Genomic DNA, 16,536 nt, shown 5'->3' with positions numbered 1-16,536 from the left:
CCGATACAACATTATATATGACATAGTGTAAGCTACTTCAGCTCTTGCACTAAACCATCATCAACCGATGTCCCACTTTGTCAGGTAGGTCTGCCCATAACCCCCAGATCTTCTCCAAGAAACCATGGCTACCAAAGACGGGTATTCTGCTATGTATGTCTTACCTCACTCTGAAATTTTAGATCTTACCCCTGTGCTAGTGAGCGCTCTGATGTTCTTACTCACCTTCCCGAAATGGATGCGCACGGCAAGCAGGCGGAGGAGATAGCGCCTTCCTGATCGGGTGTCCGACGATCCGGAAACGCGGGACGCGCGCGACGGGCGGGTGCAGCTAGCGAGCGCCGTGCACGGACTGCGTGCCCCCGGTCGCGCGACATGCCCATCATGGCATGGCCAGTGACCTGCGTCGGCCGGGGCTTATCTCTGCCACCTCGACGCTCGCCTCTCTTCATCTTACCCCTCTGTGCACCCAGCAGACCGACGCCGCCGACGCGAAGACAATAGCGGAGAACCCCTGAACACGCGCGATATCCAGAAACACGACATGTCGATGATATTCTATGGTGCGCTCGTTACGCCAGTGTCCCTCACGGCGTACCGCGCGCTCCCTCGCGCGCTGCTCGCGGTGTCGCGTGAGACGGGGAACATCGAGTGGGTGGAGGACGACGTGCCCACGGGTGAGGTGCAGGATGTTCTCGCGAGACATGGGTTCGTGTCCGAAGCCGTGGACATTGTGGAACTCAAGTTGGGCGAGTTCCTCATGCCAGGGTTCATCGACACGCATATAGTGAGCATTCATCTTATGTTAGAGTGGACATGTATAAGGGGACTTTCACTAACCTGCTGCCCCAGCACGCACCCCAAATCCCGAATATTGGGAGGTATGTACCACGCAAGCTGTGATTGCACGTACATGGGCTCACCCACCACAGCGGACAGCAGCATGAGCTCCTGGACTGGCTCTCTGAAGTTACCTTTCCCATGGAGTCGCGCTTCGCAGATCCTAGCTTCGCGAAGCGGGCTTATACCGCTATCATCAAGCGCACGATTGACTACGGGGTGAGTCTGTGAACGTTACCTCACCCGCAGTAGATGCACACGACTCACGCCAACGTAGTCTACAACGTGTTGTTACTACGGCACGTTGCACCTCGAGGGTACCAACATCCTCGCGGACGTCATTCACAACTATGGTCCGTATTCGTCTGTCCAGCAGCATGCATGTACCCTAGTCCTGAGTCTGACATCTGACCCGCGCAGGCCAGCGCGCATTCGTAGGGGTAGGTGAGGTCCCGCTCTCTTAGCCCTTGCAGCATCACTGATCGCACACGCTTCGCAGAAATGCAACATGGACAGGAACTCCCCCGACTACTACGTTGAGCCCTCGCCCGAAGCATCCATCACAGCAACCCGCGACCTCATCACCCACATCCGCTCCCTCCCCCCAGCACAGGGCACGACAGAACCACTCGTGCGCCCCATCCTCACGCCGCGCTTCGCAATATCCTGCACGAGCGAGCTCCTCTCCGAGCTCGGGAAACTCGCCGCCGCCGACCCCTCGCTCGCGATCCAGACGCACATCTCCGAGAACGAGTCCGAGATCGTGTTCACGAAACAGCTCTTCCCCGCGTCGTCTCTCCCCGCCCCACCTGTCCCGCTCCCTGGGGCTGCGAAGGTAAATGGCACGGCGAAGGAGACGACGTATGCGGGAGTGTACGACGCGTTCGGACTGCTGCGCGAGAACACGGTCCTCGCGCACGCGGTGCACCTCGAGGAGGCGGAGGTCGAGATCATCAAGGCGCGGCGCGCGGGCGTGAGCCATTGCCCGACGAGCAACTTCAACCTGCGTAGTGGGTGCGCGCGGATCGGCATGCTGCTCGACCGCGGGGTCAAGGTATGTCACTCTGTCACCCTTATGCACCCACGCTCGTAGACAATCCATGCCTGCTGCTGACGTTGTATGCGCACATGCCAGGTCGGCCTTGGAACGGACGTCTCAGGCGGATTCTCCCCGTCCATCCTCACCGCTGTCCAGCACGCGAGCATGTGTTCTAAGGTCGTCGCGATGCGCTCGTCCTCGCCCCCGCCTCATACCCACTTCACGGACCGCCAGCTGCCCGTCCCGACGCTCCTCTACCTGGCCACGCTCGGCGGCGCGGAGGTATGCGACATGCAGTCCCGCATCGGGTCCTTGGCTCCTGGGAAGGCGTTCGACGCGCTCGTCGTCAGCATCCGCAACGACGTGGGTAACCCGGCGGTGTGGGGCGCTGACCTGGACGAGGAGTTTGGAGTGAGAGGCAGTGGTGGTGAGCATGGCGACGAGGGCGGGCGCGGGAAGACGGACGTCGAGGAGCTTGAGGGTATGCTCGAGCGGTTCTTGTTCTGCGGGGACGACAGGAACGTGCGCCGCGTGTACGTGCAGGGGAAGCTCATTGGTGGTAAGGAGTTCAGATGATTGGACGATTGGTATTCTTGGATATTGGTGGCAATGGGATAGGATGATAGTAGAGCTAATGTACATCCAGGCATTCTAGTTTAACAGATTGGTTATACAGTATACTGGAAACATGCAATGTTCAGTCATCATCGTCTCCGTGCTTGAAGTCCCCGAACTCCCACTTGAAGCAGTCCTGGTACGCCACGCGCGTAATTAGCGGCAATTCCTGGTAGCGCATACAGAAAGCGGCGACTTACCACACACTCCTCTTCTACTCTAGCGACCGGAACCTCCACCTTCACGCCCTCCTCGTTCTCCTCCCACCCATCCTCTGGATCTGCTTCGATGACATGCGTGATCACCTCCTTGATGACGTGTTTCCGGATATCGACCTTCCACCCAAGCTTGCCAACAGCGTCATACACGATCGACTTGCCTAGATGGCACCTCGTCTCGAGTGCATACCCGCCCTGCGCGCACGGCGAGCCGACGCCAGTGCATGCACCCTGCGGGATGGGATCGGCGTTGTGATACACGTGTGTGACCGGGGCGAGCCCGTATATCGACCCCGAGGTGGTCTCGTTTGATCCGTCGGGTGGAGGAGAAGGCATCGGGAGATGCAAGCGGAGTGCAGCGAGGCGTTCGCCAGGGGACTCGAATGCGACTGCGGGAAGGCCAAATGTTGTCCCCAGGAGCGAGGCGAGGGCTCCGCCGAGGGAGTGTCCGGTGAGCCAGATATTGGCGTGTGGGTACAGTGTCGTGAGGTTATTGATCAAGCCCTACAAACGAAGACGTCAGCATGACCTTGGAACCGACCGAGCCTGAGGTCGATTTAGCAAACGGTAGACATGCACTTACCACGCCAACGTTATAGAACAGGCTGTCCTGCACAAGCGCATCGGTCAAGCACGTATTGTCGCAGCGCCAGTTATTCGCGTAGCACTTGCACACTTGGCGGAAGATCCATGTGAAGTCCACGCGTGCGCAGCAGCATGAGAAAAGCAAGTTATCGTTGAACTTGTCCTTCTTGGACGTCGGTCCCTGGAGCGTGGTGCCCTTGATCGAGAGCACTACGGTCCCGTTGTCCGGGGAAAGGAAGACATGCCCACGGAAGCCATCTGCCTTGTCTTCCCATCCGAAGGGGAAGCTCTGTAGAGTGCAACCGATTGGATCCGGTCAGTATGGTCAATAGAAAAGGTCCGCAAGCCAGACGGAATGCCGTCGAAGCGCGGAGGATGGACGTGATGCGGAGGCGAGAAGGAGAACGGGGGAATGGCAACGTACCGTATTCCATGCAGGGTCGATCTCATACCAGTTTGGTCGTCCTGGGAGAGCGTATGCATTGCCTGTCATACGGGCAAGCTGGGACAGGGTGTGCCTGTCTTGTACATTCGGCGCGAGGACCTGCACCTGCTCCCATTCGACCGACATGCTCTCCTGGGACCGCAGAGATCGGAGACGAGCATCTTGGTATGCTGCGACAGATCGCGGGCGGTAGACCGTAGTCGGAGTTGCTTGGAGAGTCACGACTTTCGATGGCGGCGAGTCGCTGGCGTGTGTGATGTCGAATGCGACTTGGGATATATCATGGAGGTCATCATCGTTGAGTCGGGGCGTGTACTCGTTCTGGAGCTCGAAGGTAATCGCTCTAGCGGCAGTAAACGACAGGAAGTCGAGGAAGAGGGGCAGCAGGCAGACTAGGATGCGCATCGCGCGACGGACTGAGACATGAGCACAGGTCGGAGCAGCAACGGGAGACAGCTCTAAGGGCAGGACGGAGGCGGAGAGCTGAAGGGCCACATTTCGGGACTTGTTGGCCCGATAAAGGCCGGTAAACAAGGTAATAAGTCTGGATAAGTCCCAGAAAAGGCACTTATCCTGCAGTCGACGCACGTGGGGCTGCGGGCTTGGGGATCTCGGGCGCTGGGAGACTTGGCTCGGTCTGTCTCCCACCATTCGATGCTCAGAGTGCCCTCCGTCGACGCCGACGCATCGACCGCGACACCTCCAGCACTCTCTGCTCACCGTGTTTTGCACTCTCTTTGACGAACATCACGAACTGTAACGACTTCACGACCATTCATGACCTCATATCCTGACCACTGGCTCGAGTCTCCTCCGCCTCCTTCCCGCTTCCGCCGCCCATGGTCCCCAGATCCCTACGACCCACTGCCATCATCGTCGCATCTGCGGACATTCGACCAGAACCCATATCAGTCTGTTGGCCAATGGGCTGTGGAGCGGCGTCGTGAACCGTCCGATGTCTCCGTTGAAGCACTCGACCTTGCAGACTATGCGAGAACACTCAACCGGAATAACCACCGTCCATTCCAGCAGCCTCCTTTCCAAGCATACGACGCGTACCCTCCCTCACCACAGTCTGGCCGTCCACTCGCCCGGATGGACTCTCTCAGTCCACCCTCGCTCACCTCCGCTTCTGCGTCTAGCTCGCAATCATTCTCTGTCGCTCAGCCCTCCCCCATGCGACGTCCATTCTCTCTACCACCTCCCTCATCATTCCCGGCGCAGTCAAGAGGCAGCCATCCGTCATCGCATTCTCGTGCGCGCCAAGAACCTCAGGTTGCCAGTCCCGATGCCGAGTTTGACATCTCGCAGTTTCCCTCCTTCACTCGCGGTTGGTACTCACGAGACAATGCTCCTGCCAACCCGTTTTCTCCTCCATCTTCCTCGCATGGTCATGGCGGCGAAGACACGAAGAAACGCTCCCCGTGGGATCCCAGCTACACACTTGACCATGATCCCTCCGCAGAACAGTACAACCCGTACAGTCAATCACCACCACCTTCATATCCCTATGGTTCATCTCATGGTGCTTATTCGCGGTCGTCTCGCGATCAGAACCTCGTTCCTTGGAGCGCAGACCCGGATGAGCGTCCCGTTGACCCGGAGATCAAGGAGGAAAGAGTGCGGATGCTTGAGCGCGAGTTTGGCAAGAACGCAGGAAAAGATCCCTTACCTGAGCGAGTGGTTGGTAGCGTGGACGCGCGGGGGAGGTTAATCACGGAAGGGCCAAAGAAGCGGTTAGCGGTGCGTTGGATACAGGCCCTGCTTGCTTTGACTGCAGCAATAACTTCGATATACTCTGGGCTGGTACGTCGTCTTTTCATTTCCACTAGTTCCTACATATCTTGCAGCGAGACAATTGTATGCTGACCGTTCTGTAGATCATTAAACCTGCGTCGCTTCCTCCGCCCGCACAGAAACTGCCCGCATACGTTCTCTACGTCCTCTCTTTCATCACCCTCGTGGGCTGCACCTTTCTTTTCCTCATCTACCCCTGCTGCTGTGGTGCTCGGAAACCGAAAGACACGCCGTTCACTGGTGCACCGGGCGGGATGATGGTCCTCCCTGTCCAAGGGTTGCCTGGTGGCAAGCCGAAGAAGAAGGGAAAGAAGGGGAAAGGCCCCCCTGGCAGCAGCGTACAAGTCAACCTTATTGTCGATCCGACGATGTTTGGGCGCGATCCTGAACGTGGACGGGATGAAGATGAAGATGACGAGGACGATGGCTCTTCGGCAATCCCGGGCTCGTACTCTGGCGCGTCCAGTGCGGGACAGAGGAGACGAACACCGAAGAGGCGGGGTATCTTTGCCGGCCTGGCTATGGAGGAGCAGTGGAAGAAGGCACGTAAGGTGCTCAAGTGGGGCGTCACGGTCGACGCGTTTGGGATGTTGCTGTGGGGGATGGAGTTTGTGCTGATATTGCTCGGGAAGCGGTGCCCAGTCGGAGGTTACCTTGGATGGTACGTTCCAAGCACATCACCACTCTACGTCCGTAGTAGCTGACTGCCTTGTCGCTAGGTGCGATGCATATAACCTGGGCACGGCAGCCGCATGCTTACTGTGTCTCACGTTCGGCCTAAGCATATTCTTCGATGTGAAGGATCTACATGCTAGTCGAGCATCGCCGCGCACTCGACCATAGCCCCGGCTGCCTGGGCCTCGTGCTCATCCCCCTTTTTCAGTTCCTTGCTTTGGACACCATAGGTTGCAGTAGTTCTGTATTTGCTTATTGCTCACGGTTCCCTGTTCACTCATATCGGACATGCCACGACCCACTCATGACCATCTGACTTATTCCTATCTGTTAGTCAAACATCCATTAATGCAATGTATACCTACGTGTTCTGTTGCACACCCCATATACGTTATGGCGTGGCGGGTTGATCATGGTTAAACTCGGCGCCCTCAAGAAGGCGGTTGAATGCCATCTCTATCGTCATGGCGCAATCGTCCCCGTCTCTTGTCTTGCCACTAGTACCGCCTCGAGATCTTGCACTCAACCAACGCAGCTTTTGTGTCTCGTTGGATTAGTGAGGTTGCTCGCAATGCCGGCAGTAGAGATTGCTGCACTGGGCGACGTGCGGCGCACCGTTTTGCTGACGACCGTCCACAATATTCATGACACCCCGAACTTCCTCGCGTCCCCGGTTTCCACCGCCGCGCGCAAGACGACAGAAGCCCTCGGGATCGTCATCCTCTCGCCCTTCTTCAATCCCCCTGCCGAACCTGATGGCTCTGCTACAACCGCAGAGGAGAGACCGAATGCGAACGCCCCGGGGATCTCGCGCACGGCGTACTGGGATGACCTGCAGCGGCTGCTGACGTTCGTGTACGTGCAGGCGACCAAGGTCGCGCAGGACATGGGCAAGATCCTGCTCGACGTGGATGTGCTACTCAAGGGCACCACGGAGCCATTCCCCGAGCAGATCGTCCGCGACGCGGACCGCATATTCTCTGGTGAGTTCTGACACCATCTTATCATGCAGCACGCAGAGCGTTGCTTCCTATCCATAGTCGTATGCGTTACGACACAGTCTTGCTGAAACAGCATGTCGTTCTGCAGTGATCCCGCACGACACTGAGCTTCCTGCGCTGCCTGCGTCCGTGGAGCAGCGTCGGTCAGAGATTATAGTCCTCCCGCCGGACGAACACCCACTGCATACCCCCGCACCCCCGCCGCCTCCCCTGGACCCGTCCATCCCACCTCTGTACCCAGTTGTTGCCCTCGGAGGGACGTTTGACCACCTCCATGCAGGCCATAAGATCCTGCTGAGCATGGGCGCATGGATCGCGAAGGAGAAGCTCATCATCGGTATAACTGGTGCGTTCCCCCTGTCCTCAACCATCCATCCCATTGGACAAATACCTACCCACCCATCTGTGTCCTGCAGACGACCCACTCTTGGTCAAGAAAGCATACAGAGAGGTCCTGGAGCCGCTCTCAGTCCGGACAGCGCGAACGCGGGCATTCCTCGAGCTCTTCAGGCCCGGGATCGTCTACGACCTCGTCCCGCTAAACGACGTCTACGGCCCGACCGGCTGGGATCCGAACGTACAAGCCCTCGTTGTGAGCAAGGAGACGCTCCCCGGCGCAGCATCCAGTGAGTTCCCCGTCTCCAACATCCTCCTCTTCCTCAGCCATGGTTGAGTCGTACGTTGCTCACTAACCACCATGCAACAGTTGACAAGCGGCGCAAGGAGCTCTCGCTGCCAGCCCTGCGCACGTTCGTGATCGACGTCATCTCTGCTACGGAGTCGAGCGTGGACGCGGAGGACGCGGCGCTGCTGAAGACTGCCAAGATGAGCAGCACGTACATCCGCGAATGGATCGTGAAGAACCAGGGCCACAAAGCAGGATCGTCATCATAGTATCTGCATACCGCCCGACCGACCAAGGAAGGACGTAGAAACGTCAAGGGTAGTCAGTGGATGACCGTAGTAGTGTACAACAATTGTAATTCGTCGACACGCGCACTTGCTGCATCCCATCCGTGTGCATCCAGGGCCGGCATGCCAGAACAAGTGTGTGTTTAAATCCGTTTGTTCCATTGATTGGTGGTTGGTAACTACGCACGTCGCACACGACGACGGCACAAGAAGAGTCTGTTACATACAACGAATGGCACTAATCCTAGTACTAGTGGTAGTGGCAGTAACAGTGGTAGCGGCACTCCATCCGTGCGAGAGAGGGCAAAAGGGATATCGGGTACGTAGAGTCAAGCAAGAAAGAAGAGAGATTCGGAACGTAGCGATGGTGGGAGAGATGTGGATAGGACGAGGGGGGCGCATGTGTTTGATTCGAGACCGGGTACCAGAGGGAGAGAGATGTTCGTGGTAGTAGTAGAGATGATGAGATGAGAAGAGGATAGACCGTGAAGATAGGAGGGACGAGATGCTGTCCTAGATGCACAATAAGTAATTAGATAGACGGTCGGGGTCCGGTGTGAAGTCTGGAAGCCATGGCCCGCAGAGACGAGGCGATCGTGCAAGCGTGAACGTGAACGGGCAGGAAGAAACGAACCAGAGAATAGCGTGAAAGTACAGGTACGGTCCGATTATTCCAACCAATGTGCAGGGGAGGAGAAAATAAGAGAGTACGAGGTGGATAGCGATGCGGGGGGAAAGAGGCAAGAAACACGCAGAGAAGAGACATACATCCAGAAGTAACAGAAACAAAAAAGGAACAGAAGAGAGTAATAGTCGAACCCAGAGAAGTAGTTCGGAGGGGACGCACGCACACCATAATGATACGGAGACTCCCACAGCCCACGGCCAGTGTCCTCCCGATGCCGACAAACCGAGACCTCTTCATCCGCGACGAACAGCAACTACGACGGGGGCCCGAGCGCAGCCAGATCGATGAACCTCGTCACGCGCTTCATCGCCATCGTATTCCTGTTACCGGCGCCGCCAAACACGTCGTCGTACGCTTCGTCCTCGTCCTCGTCGTGCTCGCGCATCGCCTTCTGGACGTGCCGCTCGCACAGCATGCGTCCGTCGAGCTCGTAGTACTCGACGAGCCGCTCCGTACACCCTCGATACTCGCACAGGAAGTGCTCGGGGTGGTACCGGTCGCCCGCGTGCGACACCGCGCAGGGCCCCTCGATCGGCTGGCCACAGCGCGCCGCGGCACAGAGCGAGTTGTTCGCTTCGTGGTAGTGGTATGCGCAGAATGGCTTCCCGTCATAGACGTAGAAGCTCTTATCGGGGAACGGTTTCTGAGTTGAGGAAAAGAGAGAGCGAGTGAGCATGGACCGCAAGGATGAGTGGGAGCAGGAAGGGAAGGGACAGAAACATACCTCGCACGTGAAGCAGCTAAAGCACTCCCGGTGCCACTTCCCCTTAAGCTGGCCATCAGACGACGACACGGCCGCTTTTTCAATCGTTTTGTTACAACGCCGACACTGTACGCGCAAGCGAAGTCATATCCGCGCATCATCAGCACCCAGTCTCGATCAACCGCGGCACGTCCTGGGCCGCGCCGCGCAAACAATGAAACAAAGCAAGACGCACCTTCGGCAGATACATATTCTTCCAGCACCTGTCGCAGAGCACATTCCCGCCCTCCATCTGGATCCACCGTCCGTCCTCGATCGTCTTCTCGCACCGCACGCACGTCTTCGTCTTCGGCCGCCTCTGTGCACTCTTCCGCTGCTCCAGTCGTCCCGAGGACAACGTAGGGCTCGTATGTGAACGCATCGGCAGCTTGGGCGACTTCGATACGCTATCGCGTTGGGCCTCTGTGAACGGTCGTGAACCCGTGCTTGTGGTCGGCGATGTCGGGCTCTCCTCAAACAGCGTCTCCATAGCACGGTCAAGTGCTCCGGTAGACTTGGCTATCGTCCGCGACGTCGACGCCGACAGACTGCGCTGGGGTAGTCGAGGGGACTCGGTGGAAGACGAAGAGGACGAGTACTTGCTCTCGCTGTTCGTCATGGAAGGGAAGCGGACTTTCACATCGGTTGCTGGGGCAGTCGCCTTGGAATCCGCCTTCTTAGCGGGGGTGGCAATCGGCTGCGGACTTGCCCGCAATGGTATGTCTAGCTCGTCTTCGTCGTCGGAATTCGCGTAAGCAAGCCCACCGTAGCTACTATCGGAGGATGCTGGTGAAACTGGAGATGGTTCTGTCGAATCCGCCGCTTTCGCAGTGTCCACTGCTGGAAGCTTGTTCTTGAACTTCTCGAAAAACGGCAAGCGAGGAGTGGAGGGTGGTTCGGCTGCTGCAGGGATCTTCGGAACTTCCTGAGGAGGCGAAAGGACTCGGTCCCGAAGACTGTGGACGCTCATTGGACTGGTCGGGGAGGAGGCAATTCCTGCCGCCTGCGTCGGAGTGATGTTTGGTGACATTCTTGCATTAGGTGAGGGAAGTCCGGCTAATACTGGAGACTTCTGCGAATAAGGAGAGTGGGGTGACATAGAAGCTGTGCCGGATCCGGGAGAGAGTGGTGGCGTAGTAGCAGCTGAGAGCATATAGTCAGTTCTGCGACCTCACAGACAGCCAACACAGGCGAGAAACATACCATAGCGTGTCGCAGAAGCAATGTCAAGGAAACGGGGCGCATTCGCCCTTCTACCGTCCATTCCCTGGTTGGGCATCATAGGACCCATCGCACCAGGATCCGGGCTCATTGGCGGAGCGGGACCCATTGACGTGAACATCGCCGCCCGAGCAGCAGCAGCAAATCCACGCCGCCCCACACCAGCCATACCCGCCTCACCACCGCTCTTCGTGTCCGGTTCTCGAGCAGGGGGCGAGCCCACCGGAGGCGTCGCAGGAGGCGGAGGCGCACCTCCCATGAAGGGACGCTGGCTCTCAGCCGACGGCCGCCGCATCTGGTCCATAGAAGGACGCCCTTGATCCATGGAAGGCCGCATCTGGTCCATAGACGGACGCATGCTTGCTGCAGATGGCGTACGCATCCGTGCTGGGTCGTTCGCAGGCGTCCTCGAGCGCATGTCGGTTGAATAGATGATCTCCGGCCCCTGGTCGAAAGACGGTCGCATGCTCGCGTTCGTACCCGCTCTCGACCGGCTGGGCGGAGACATGGATGCTCCTGGAGCAGGACCAGCAAAAGGATCGTACCGTGCTCCGGAGGAGGGCGGAGGATTCGACTGGGCGGGTTGGCGTGCACCTCCTTGTCCGTTCACCATGGCGCCCGGGCGCAGACTGGCGGAAGACGGTGCTCTTGGACGCAACGCAGTCGTGCCTGGAGCAGCAATGTTGCTACGACCAGGCGTAGCCGATCTGTCGATACCCGGGGAGGCACGCGCCGCAAGTGCAGCGGGCACATCGGACGGTCGTGAGGGAGCTGGGATGCGCGGGGACGGAATGCGGGACGGCTCAGAGGGGCCAGGAGGGGAGGGAAACGGTACCTTGTCCGTACTCGGCCTGCCATCACGCGCCAGAGGACTTGGGACGCGTTCTGGGCGACTGTCTCCGCTCCGAACACTCAAGGAGGAGACTGATGACGGGGCACGGGGACGGCCCAAGGACTGTCGGGGCGCGGGGCTCTTCTGGCGCGAGGGAGCTTGAGATATAGAAGACGTACGTGGAGGGCTTTGTACTGGTGGCGGGCCGTTTACGAGGCCCTGGAGCTTGGCGGGCAGGAGAGCTGCCACGGATCGGGGAGACTGGGGCGGCTTGAGGGCGGGTATTTGTGGGACAAGCGGGATGGGGGCGCAGACATGGTCTCCGAGGTCTGAGATGCGGACGGGCTGGTTGCAGGTAGAACACTTGACTGTGGGTAGGATCTGTGATATGCGCTCCGCGGGGGGAGCGGCGACGAGTTGGGCCATTAAACGAGTGTAGGGAGACCGGGAGCCAGGATGGGCGGGAAAGGCGGGGACGAGCGAGCGTCGAGCCGGACGACGGTCGGGAGGAGGGAGACGAGGCGGAGAGAGATATTACGGGGGCTGAATTAGTAGAGTAGATAGTACTGGGCAGACATATGCACGCAATCACAACAGCACAACAACCGGTCTCCACTAGCGCGCGACAACCGTTTGTCCCTCCACGTGCGTGCCCTCCGTTCCGCCGCCGCTTCTTCCTCCGCTGGCAGACAAAAAGCTGTCTGGTCTGGCTGGCGACGCGTCTCTCCCGCACACCGACCCGCTTGGGCCGTCTGAGCGGGCGGAGGAGAGAAGAGCGGCGGGAGAGGCAGCAGCGACATTGCCAAGAATAGCCGGCGGTGTCGAAGATCAGATTCCCACTGCGAGGTTCGAACAGGCAGCCTCCTCAGCCAATGGCCACCGCCGATCCGCCTTCTTCGACGCGGAAGAACTCCCTCCCAGTGCCCATCGAGATCTCCAGATCCTTTACCCTGCGGTCTGCCCCACACTCCTGCGCTACCACGCCGCCCTCCTCGCGCTGCCGCCCATACTAAAGTACTGCCATCGCAGTCTCCCCGACAGCCATCGTCGGGCAGGCGCACTCGACGCCCGCCGCCGCCGCCGCCGCCGCCGCACCGCTGCTCGAGCTGTACATCTGATTGTGATAGACCCATTTGCATCTATCTGCGCGCACGCGCCGCGTAGCTGACTGACCTGCTTCCATCAACGCCCTTGTGGCTCCAAGCGCGATTCTATTTCAACCTCTCCTCGACATGTGCAATGTCCACGATCTGCGTGTGGGTGCCCATCCTTGTGATCCGGCCTGTACTCTTGTCCGTCATGCTGTGACTCCGCCCTGCTAGTTCGTCCAGTTTCACCTGTCCGAACCACCGCGCCTAGCACAACTTGGGCAACATCAATGCAGTCTCCCATACGTCCCGGTGAGAGCGCATCCTGCAACCTGAACCGTATCACGATGCCTCACGGGAGAGATGCGGATAAGAAGCCCGAATGTCGTACCTGTGAGAACCCCCAGGTTACCGGCTGGTGAGAAAACTGACATCACTCACGCCCTACCACAGGCGATGGGAGCGTACTCACACCAGGTGCGAACAGTACTGAGTTGATATCGCGACCTGACGCGCCCTAGGCCTTCACAAAAGCTGCAGCTGTCCGGATGTGACACTTCGTGTTGATACCGTGGTTGACATGCCCGTGTTCCGCGGTCACCGTCGTTGCGCCCTAGCACTGGCACACGTCCCGAGCTTCCCCATTCTATCGGCCCCGCCCCCATACGAGCGCATACGAGCGCATCCATGCATTCATCGCACCTCACCGCTGCGGCGCCGCCATAAACCCGACTTCCGTGCCGTCCCATACAGTTTGTGCACGGGTCCCCGCTCCGACAATTCCTCATGCTCGTACTGACTTGACACATTCTTGACAGCTGAGCTCCGCGGCCGTTCGACTGCCCGAGCCTGAGAACCCATATCGACGTCACGGGAAACTTCGAACAAACTTCTGGGAAATTCTGGGAGCCCGCGAGACGACGCCCCGCCGAAACCCCACGAGGGGTGGGGAACGCGAAGCGCAGACCCCCCAGCCCCTGAGCGGGGAGTGCCAATAGCGTCCGCTGAATATGGCCCTGGGAGCTCTGGGCATTCCTCCCGGGAATTCTGCGCAGCGTAGAGTTCGATGGCGTGCACGGCGCAGCGTCGGCTTTCTTCGGGTTCGTGATTGACTCCGCCATGCATTGCAGCCTGGGGGGGGGCAAACCGCGGGCCGTCACCTAGAGTTTAGGAGGGCAAATTCGCATGAGAAGCAGACTGGTAGGTAGATCGATTGAGTTTTGATGTTCACGTAAAGCATACCCTTGCGAGCCACTTACGTCGTCGCTGCCAATCCAACACGCTGTCAGGCCATACGGGCTACAGGTGGATGGATGAACGTCAACCTGTCAGTCCAAGGGAGGGGGGAAGACGATCGTATACTGTCCTTCTCGTGCGCTCCGCTCCGTACTTCTCGCATGAAGTGGGAATGCACCAGTGACACAAGCATGCCAAGATGTGACGAGGCGGAGGCATCCTATTGCAGTCTTGTCTTGAAGAGTCCTCGGCGCTGCCCGCGGATTTGTCCGGTGGCGATCGAGGGAGTGCGCACAGAGCAGATGCTGCGGTGTCGATTTCTATACATCTGGTCAGCAGAGCCCCTCACCAACACGCGGTCTCGCAAGCGCACATGAGGGAAGATATGTGCAAACACACCACGCACCGTAATCAGATAATCTGGCGGCAGAACAACAAGAGTCCGAGGCGGGTTGTACCAGTAACATGCGACGGCCACAACGCGGACATGTGAGAGGCACGTGACCGCCGTTACAGTAGCACCGCAAGCCAATCGCATGGCGGCATCTGTTGTTTGTCGAGCGCTCGCACCGGGAGGAGGTTTGGGATGTCGACGCCACCAAGGGCGTCGAAACTCCTGAACGGAGAGGTCGATGGAGGTTAGCAGGCCCCGTCCCCGGAGTCCGCCACGACGTCGCTGGCCACAATTCATCTCCGTTCCTTCAAGTTTCTGCCGGGCAGGCTAGCACCGTGACTGCCGGGTGCCGTTGCCCAGGTTTTCAGGTACGGGCCTGGGCCTTGGACCCTCTCTGGTCTCTGAAAAATGTACCGAGTGGCCGATGCACCGATCGGCGACGCGATCGCATCTGGTTCGACGTGTCCGCGGCGGGGTGTGGGCGCAGCGGACAACGATACACCCATCATCCAAATGCAGCCGTGTAGTCCACGCTCCCCCTGAGGCTCGGGCGCTGACCCTGTGGCCCGCCGTGTTCCCGGTTACGTCGCCTCCGACGCCCGCCCTAGCGAGCTGCTAACCACCCGACTCGGCCTCGAGGCGCGAGGGAGGAGTCAGCTTGCGATCGGGAACGGAGGAGCGTGTGAATGGACTTCCTATCTGTATCTGGGCAACTGTGTTCATGGACACCGTCCGGCGAGGAAGGCGGCCGTAGTGCGCCCTTATCTTCATTCCTTCCTTGAAGTCCTTTGTAGACACAATCAGTATCTGTCGTGGAATGCTCGACTGACCTGTTGGCTCTATCACTATCGCAAGGCAACGCTTTACAGAGTGAACAACGCCACGGTTGCAGGCCTACCACAAACCGTGTATACGTGCAGCTACGTTCTGGACACCGCGTTGACATCGAATGCAGAAGTACTGTGCCTGTACGCTGGCCCAGTGACCAGTCAGCACCAAACCGCCAACGTCACGAGCGTCGTACCGTGTGCGTACCCCACATCACTTTGCGTATTTGAGTTGTCCCGGCCTGCTCGATATCTGCTGATGCCAGTCTCGCGCACACCCCGTTCTTCCGGTCGATTGAACCGATGTCTTTCCACGATGCTCGCCCGTGCGTGTGCTCGTCCATCGGATACCCGGTCCTCGTCGCGTATTCGAACCTCTCCGCCGAGGAAGGGTCCGACTCAAGGGGAACGCCACATATAGCAGGTCTTGTCCCAGGCTCCTAACCACCCTGCCTTGCGTCTTCGTTCAATCAATCCTAGCAGCGGGGAAGGAGGTAGAATCTGTGTGGAGGCTCAGGAGGAAGAAGTACGAGTACTGTACTCTACATAGCCACACGTAATTCAAAGACCGATTATCCTCCGATTGATGGCACCACCAAGTTCTAACGCCCCGACTCAAATTTTAAACTCCTGAACCTTGTTTGTTGAAGAAGACGCAAGGCAGGCTGGCAAACTATGTAGTGGGAAAGCTTGGTCAGCAATCGGCGCCTCGCAGAAACGCGCTCAGCGCGTCGCGTTGTCGCGTACTGAATCGCGTCCGGATGCGTCCCTCTCCACCATGCGCGAGGAAGCTGTCAACCGTGTGCTTACGGCTCTCAACGGATACTCGATCGGCGCGTTTCTTGTTGCTTTTCTCTCTAATTCTACCTATGGCGATCATCCTCTCCGGCGACAGTTCTTGGAGGAGTTCGCTGAGCTCCTCCTCTTCTTCTGCTCGCTGGCTTATGACAGAGTCCGGCGAGAACGGTAGTGTCATGAGGTACGAGAGGGTCTTCCCTGCTCCCGTTGGAGCGATGCTGATCACATTGCGGCCCTCTAGTTGTGCGCGGCACACGCGGATCTGCCATAGACACGGCCGTTTGCCAAAGACCTCAAGCGTCCGGGTGCGAATTTCATCGTCAGAGAGTGTGCAGGGATTGCGAGGCGGCATGCGAGAGGCGCGACAGTTAGATCAGGTGCTGGGAAGTTCGAAGCGCATCGCTGCAAAGGGGCAGCAACGGGAGGCGCTGAGTGCTGACCAAGCTTTCCCACTGCATAGTTTGCCAGTCTGCCTTGCGTCTTCTTCAACAAACAAGGTTTAGGACTTTCAAAATCGAGTCGGCGTTTCATATTGACACTGCGGCCATCAATCGGACATTGGCGGTATCTCAAGTACATGTGG

The 16,536-nt window shown here is 58.5% G+C and overlaps 7 protein-coding genes across 7 annotated transcripts; 3 read left to right on the top strand and 4 right to left on the bottom strand.

The window, feature by feature from the left end:
• Positions 1-243: 243 nt before the first annotated feature.
• On the top strand, positions 244-2,534 carry L226DRAFT_530510 (Metallo-dependent hydrolase). The gene is made up of 7 exons (XM_067679877.1): positions 244-787; positions 853-881; positions 933-1,059; positions 1,118-1,193; positions 1,261-1,280; positions 1,340-1,894; positions 1,976-2,534. The coding sequence occupies exons 1-7, from the start codon at positions 545-547 to the stop codon at positions 2,453-2,455; spliced, it is 1,530 nt and encodes a 509-aa protein (XP_067540911.1). The 5' UTR covers positions 244-544; the 3' UTR covers positions 2,456-2,534.
• On the bottom strand, positions 2,445-4,226 carry L226DRAFT_530509 (alpha/beta-hydrolase). The gene is made up of 4 exons (XM_067679876.1): positions 3,722-4,226; positions 3,296-3,586; positions 2,695-3,216; positions 2,445-2,630 (listed from the first exon to the last, which is right to left on the bottom strand). Exons 1-4 carry the CDS (start codon positions 4,145-4,147, stop codon positions 2,577-2,579), a joined length of 1,293 nt encoding a protein of 430 aa, XP_067540910.1. The 5' UTR covers positions 4,148-4,226; the 3' UTR covers positions 2,445-2,576.
• Positions 4,227-4,381: 155 nt separating this feature from the next.
• On the top strand, positions 4,382-6,626 carry L226DRAFT_500757 (uncharacterized protein). The gene is made up of 3 exons (XM_067677794.1): positions 4,382-5,548; positions 5,623-6,200; positions 6,259-6,626. The coding sequence occupies exons 1-3, from the start codon at positions 4,520-4,522 to the stop codon at positions 6,380-6,382; spliced, it is 1,731 nt and encodes a 576-aa protein (XP_067540909.1). The 5' UTR covers positions 4,382-4,519; the 3' UTR covers positions 6,383-6,626.
• Positions 6,627-6,694: 68 nt separating this feature from the next.
• L226DRAFT_500755 (Nucleotidylyl transferase) lies at positions 6,695-8,260 on the top strand. Its single transcript, XM_067677793.1, has 4 exons — positions 6,695-7,197; positions 7,304-7,561; positions 7,632-7,841; positions 7,922-8,260. Exons 1-4 carry the CDS (start codon positions 6,786-6,788, stop codon positions 8,107-8,109), a joined length of 1,068 nt encoding a protein of 355 aa, XP_067540908.1. The 5' UTR covers positions 6,695-6,785; the 3' UTR covers positions 8,110-8,260.
• An 808-nt stretch (positions 8,261-9,068) lies between these two features.
• Positions 9,069-12,036, bottom strand: L226DRAFT_566840 (uncharacterized protein; the record flags this gene model as incomplete). The annotated part of the gene is made up of 4 exons (XM_067683950.1): positions 9,069-9,458; positions 9,540-9,644; positions 9,754-10,700; positions 10,761-12,036. 4 exons carry the CDS (start codon positions 12,034-12,036, stop codon positions 9,069-9,071), a joined length of 2,718 nt encoding a protein of 905 aa, XP_067540907.1.
• Positions 12,037-12,964: 928 nt separating this feature from the next.
• L226DRAFT_198164 (uncharacterized protein) lies at positions 12,965-14,224 on the bottom strand. The gene is made up of 2 exons (XM_067672799.1): positions 13,958-14,224; positions 12,965-13,895 (listed from the first exon to the last, which is right to left on the bottom strand). The coding sequence occupies exon 2, from the start codon at positions 13,817-13,819 to the stop codon at positions 13,136-13,138; it is 684 nt and encodes a 227-aa protein (XP_067540906.1). The 5' UTR covers positions 13,820-13,895; positions 13,958-14,224; the 3' UTR covers positions 12,965-13,135.
• Positions 13,899-14,891, bottom strand: L226DRAFT_198288 (uncharacterized protein). Its single transcript, XM_067672800.1, has 2 exons — positions 14,341-14,891; positions 13,899-14,254 (listed from the first exon to the last, which is right to left on the bottom strand). The coding sequence occupies exons 1-2, from the start codon at positions 14,623-14,625 to the stop codon at positions 14,027-14,029; spliced, it is 513 nt and encodes a 170-aa protein (XP_067540905.1). The 5' UTR covers positions 14,626-14,891; the 3' UTR covers positions 13,899-14,026.
• Positions 14,892-16,536: the final 1,645 nt, after the last annotated feature.

This window comes from Lentinus tigrinus, assembly GCF_003813185.1.
Source record: "Lentinus tigrinus ALCF2SS1-7 unplaced genomic scaffold L226scaffold_3, whole genome shotgun sequence".
NCBI lineage: Eukaryota > Fungi > Basidiomycota > Agaricomycetes > Polyporales > Polyporaceae > Lentinus > Lentinus tigrinus.
Note: the sequence above shows the minus strand (reverse complement) of the source record. Positions and strands in the feature narration are given on the sequence as shown.

Coding starts and splice junctions, on each gene's coding strand:
- L226DRAFT_530510 (XM_067679877.1), top strand. CDS start 545: ATGTCGATGATATTCTATGGTGCGCTCGTTACGCCAGTGTCCCTCACG. Junction 1,060..1,117: donor AGCGCACGATTGACTACGGG/GTGAGTCTGTGA, acceptor ACGCCAACGTAG/TCTACAACGTGTTGTTACTA. Junction 1,194..1,260: donor GGACGTCATTCACAACTATG/GTCCGTATTCGT, acceptor TGACCCGCGCAG/GCCAGCGCGCATTCGTAGGG.
- L226DRAFT_530509 (XM_067679876.1), bottom strand. CDS start 4,147: ATGCGCATCCTAGTCTGCCTGCTGCCCCTCTTCCTCGACTTCCTGTCG. Junction 3,217..3,295: donor TGTTCTATAACGTTGGCGTG/GTAAGTGCATGT, acceptor CTTCGTTTGTAG/GGCTTGATCAATAACCTCAC. Junction 2,631..2,694: donor GAGTAGAAGAGGAGTGTGTG/GTAAGTCGCCGC, acceptor GTGGCGTACCAG/GACTGCTTCAAGTGGGAGTT.
- L226DRAFT_500757 (XM_067677794.1), top strand. CDS start 4,520: ATGACCTCATATCCTGACCACTGGCTCGAGTCTCCTCCGCCTCCTTCC. Junction 5,549..5,622: donor CTTCGATATACTCTGGGCTG/GTACGTCGTCTT, acceptor ACCGTTCTGTAG/ATCATTAAACCTGCGTCGCT. Junction 6,201..6,258: donor GTCGGAGGTTACCTTGGATG/GTACGTTCCAAG, acceptor CCTTGTCGCTAG/GTGCGATGCATATAACCTGG.
- L226DRAFT_500755 (XM_067677793.1), top strand. CDS start 6,786: ATGCCGGCAGTAGAGATTGCTGCACTGGGCGACGTGCGGCGCACCGTT. Junction 7,198..7,303: donor CGCGGACCGCATATTCTCTG/GTGAGTTCTGAC, acceptor GTCGTTCTGCAG/TGATCCCGCACGACACTGAG. Junction 7,562..7,631: donor GCTCATCATCGGTATAACTG/GTGCGTTCCCCC, acceptor TGTGTCCTGCAG/ACGACCCACTCTTGGTCAAG.
- L226DRAFT_198164 (XM_067672799.1), bottom strand. CDS start 13,819: ATGGCGGAGTCAATCACGAACCCGAAGAAAGCCGACGCTGCGCCGTGC.
- L226DRAFT_198288 (XM_067672800.1), bottom strand. CDS start 14,625: ATGAATTGTGGCCAGCGACGTCGTGGCGGACTCCGGGGACGGGGCCTG. Junction 14,255..14,340: donor CGCCAGATTATCTGATTACG/GTGCGTGGTGTG, acceptor CCAGATGTATAG/AAATCGACACCGCAGCATCT.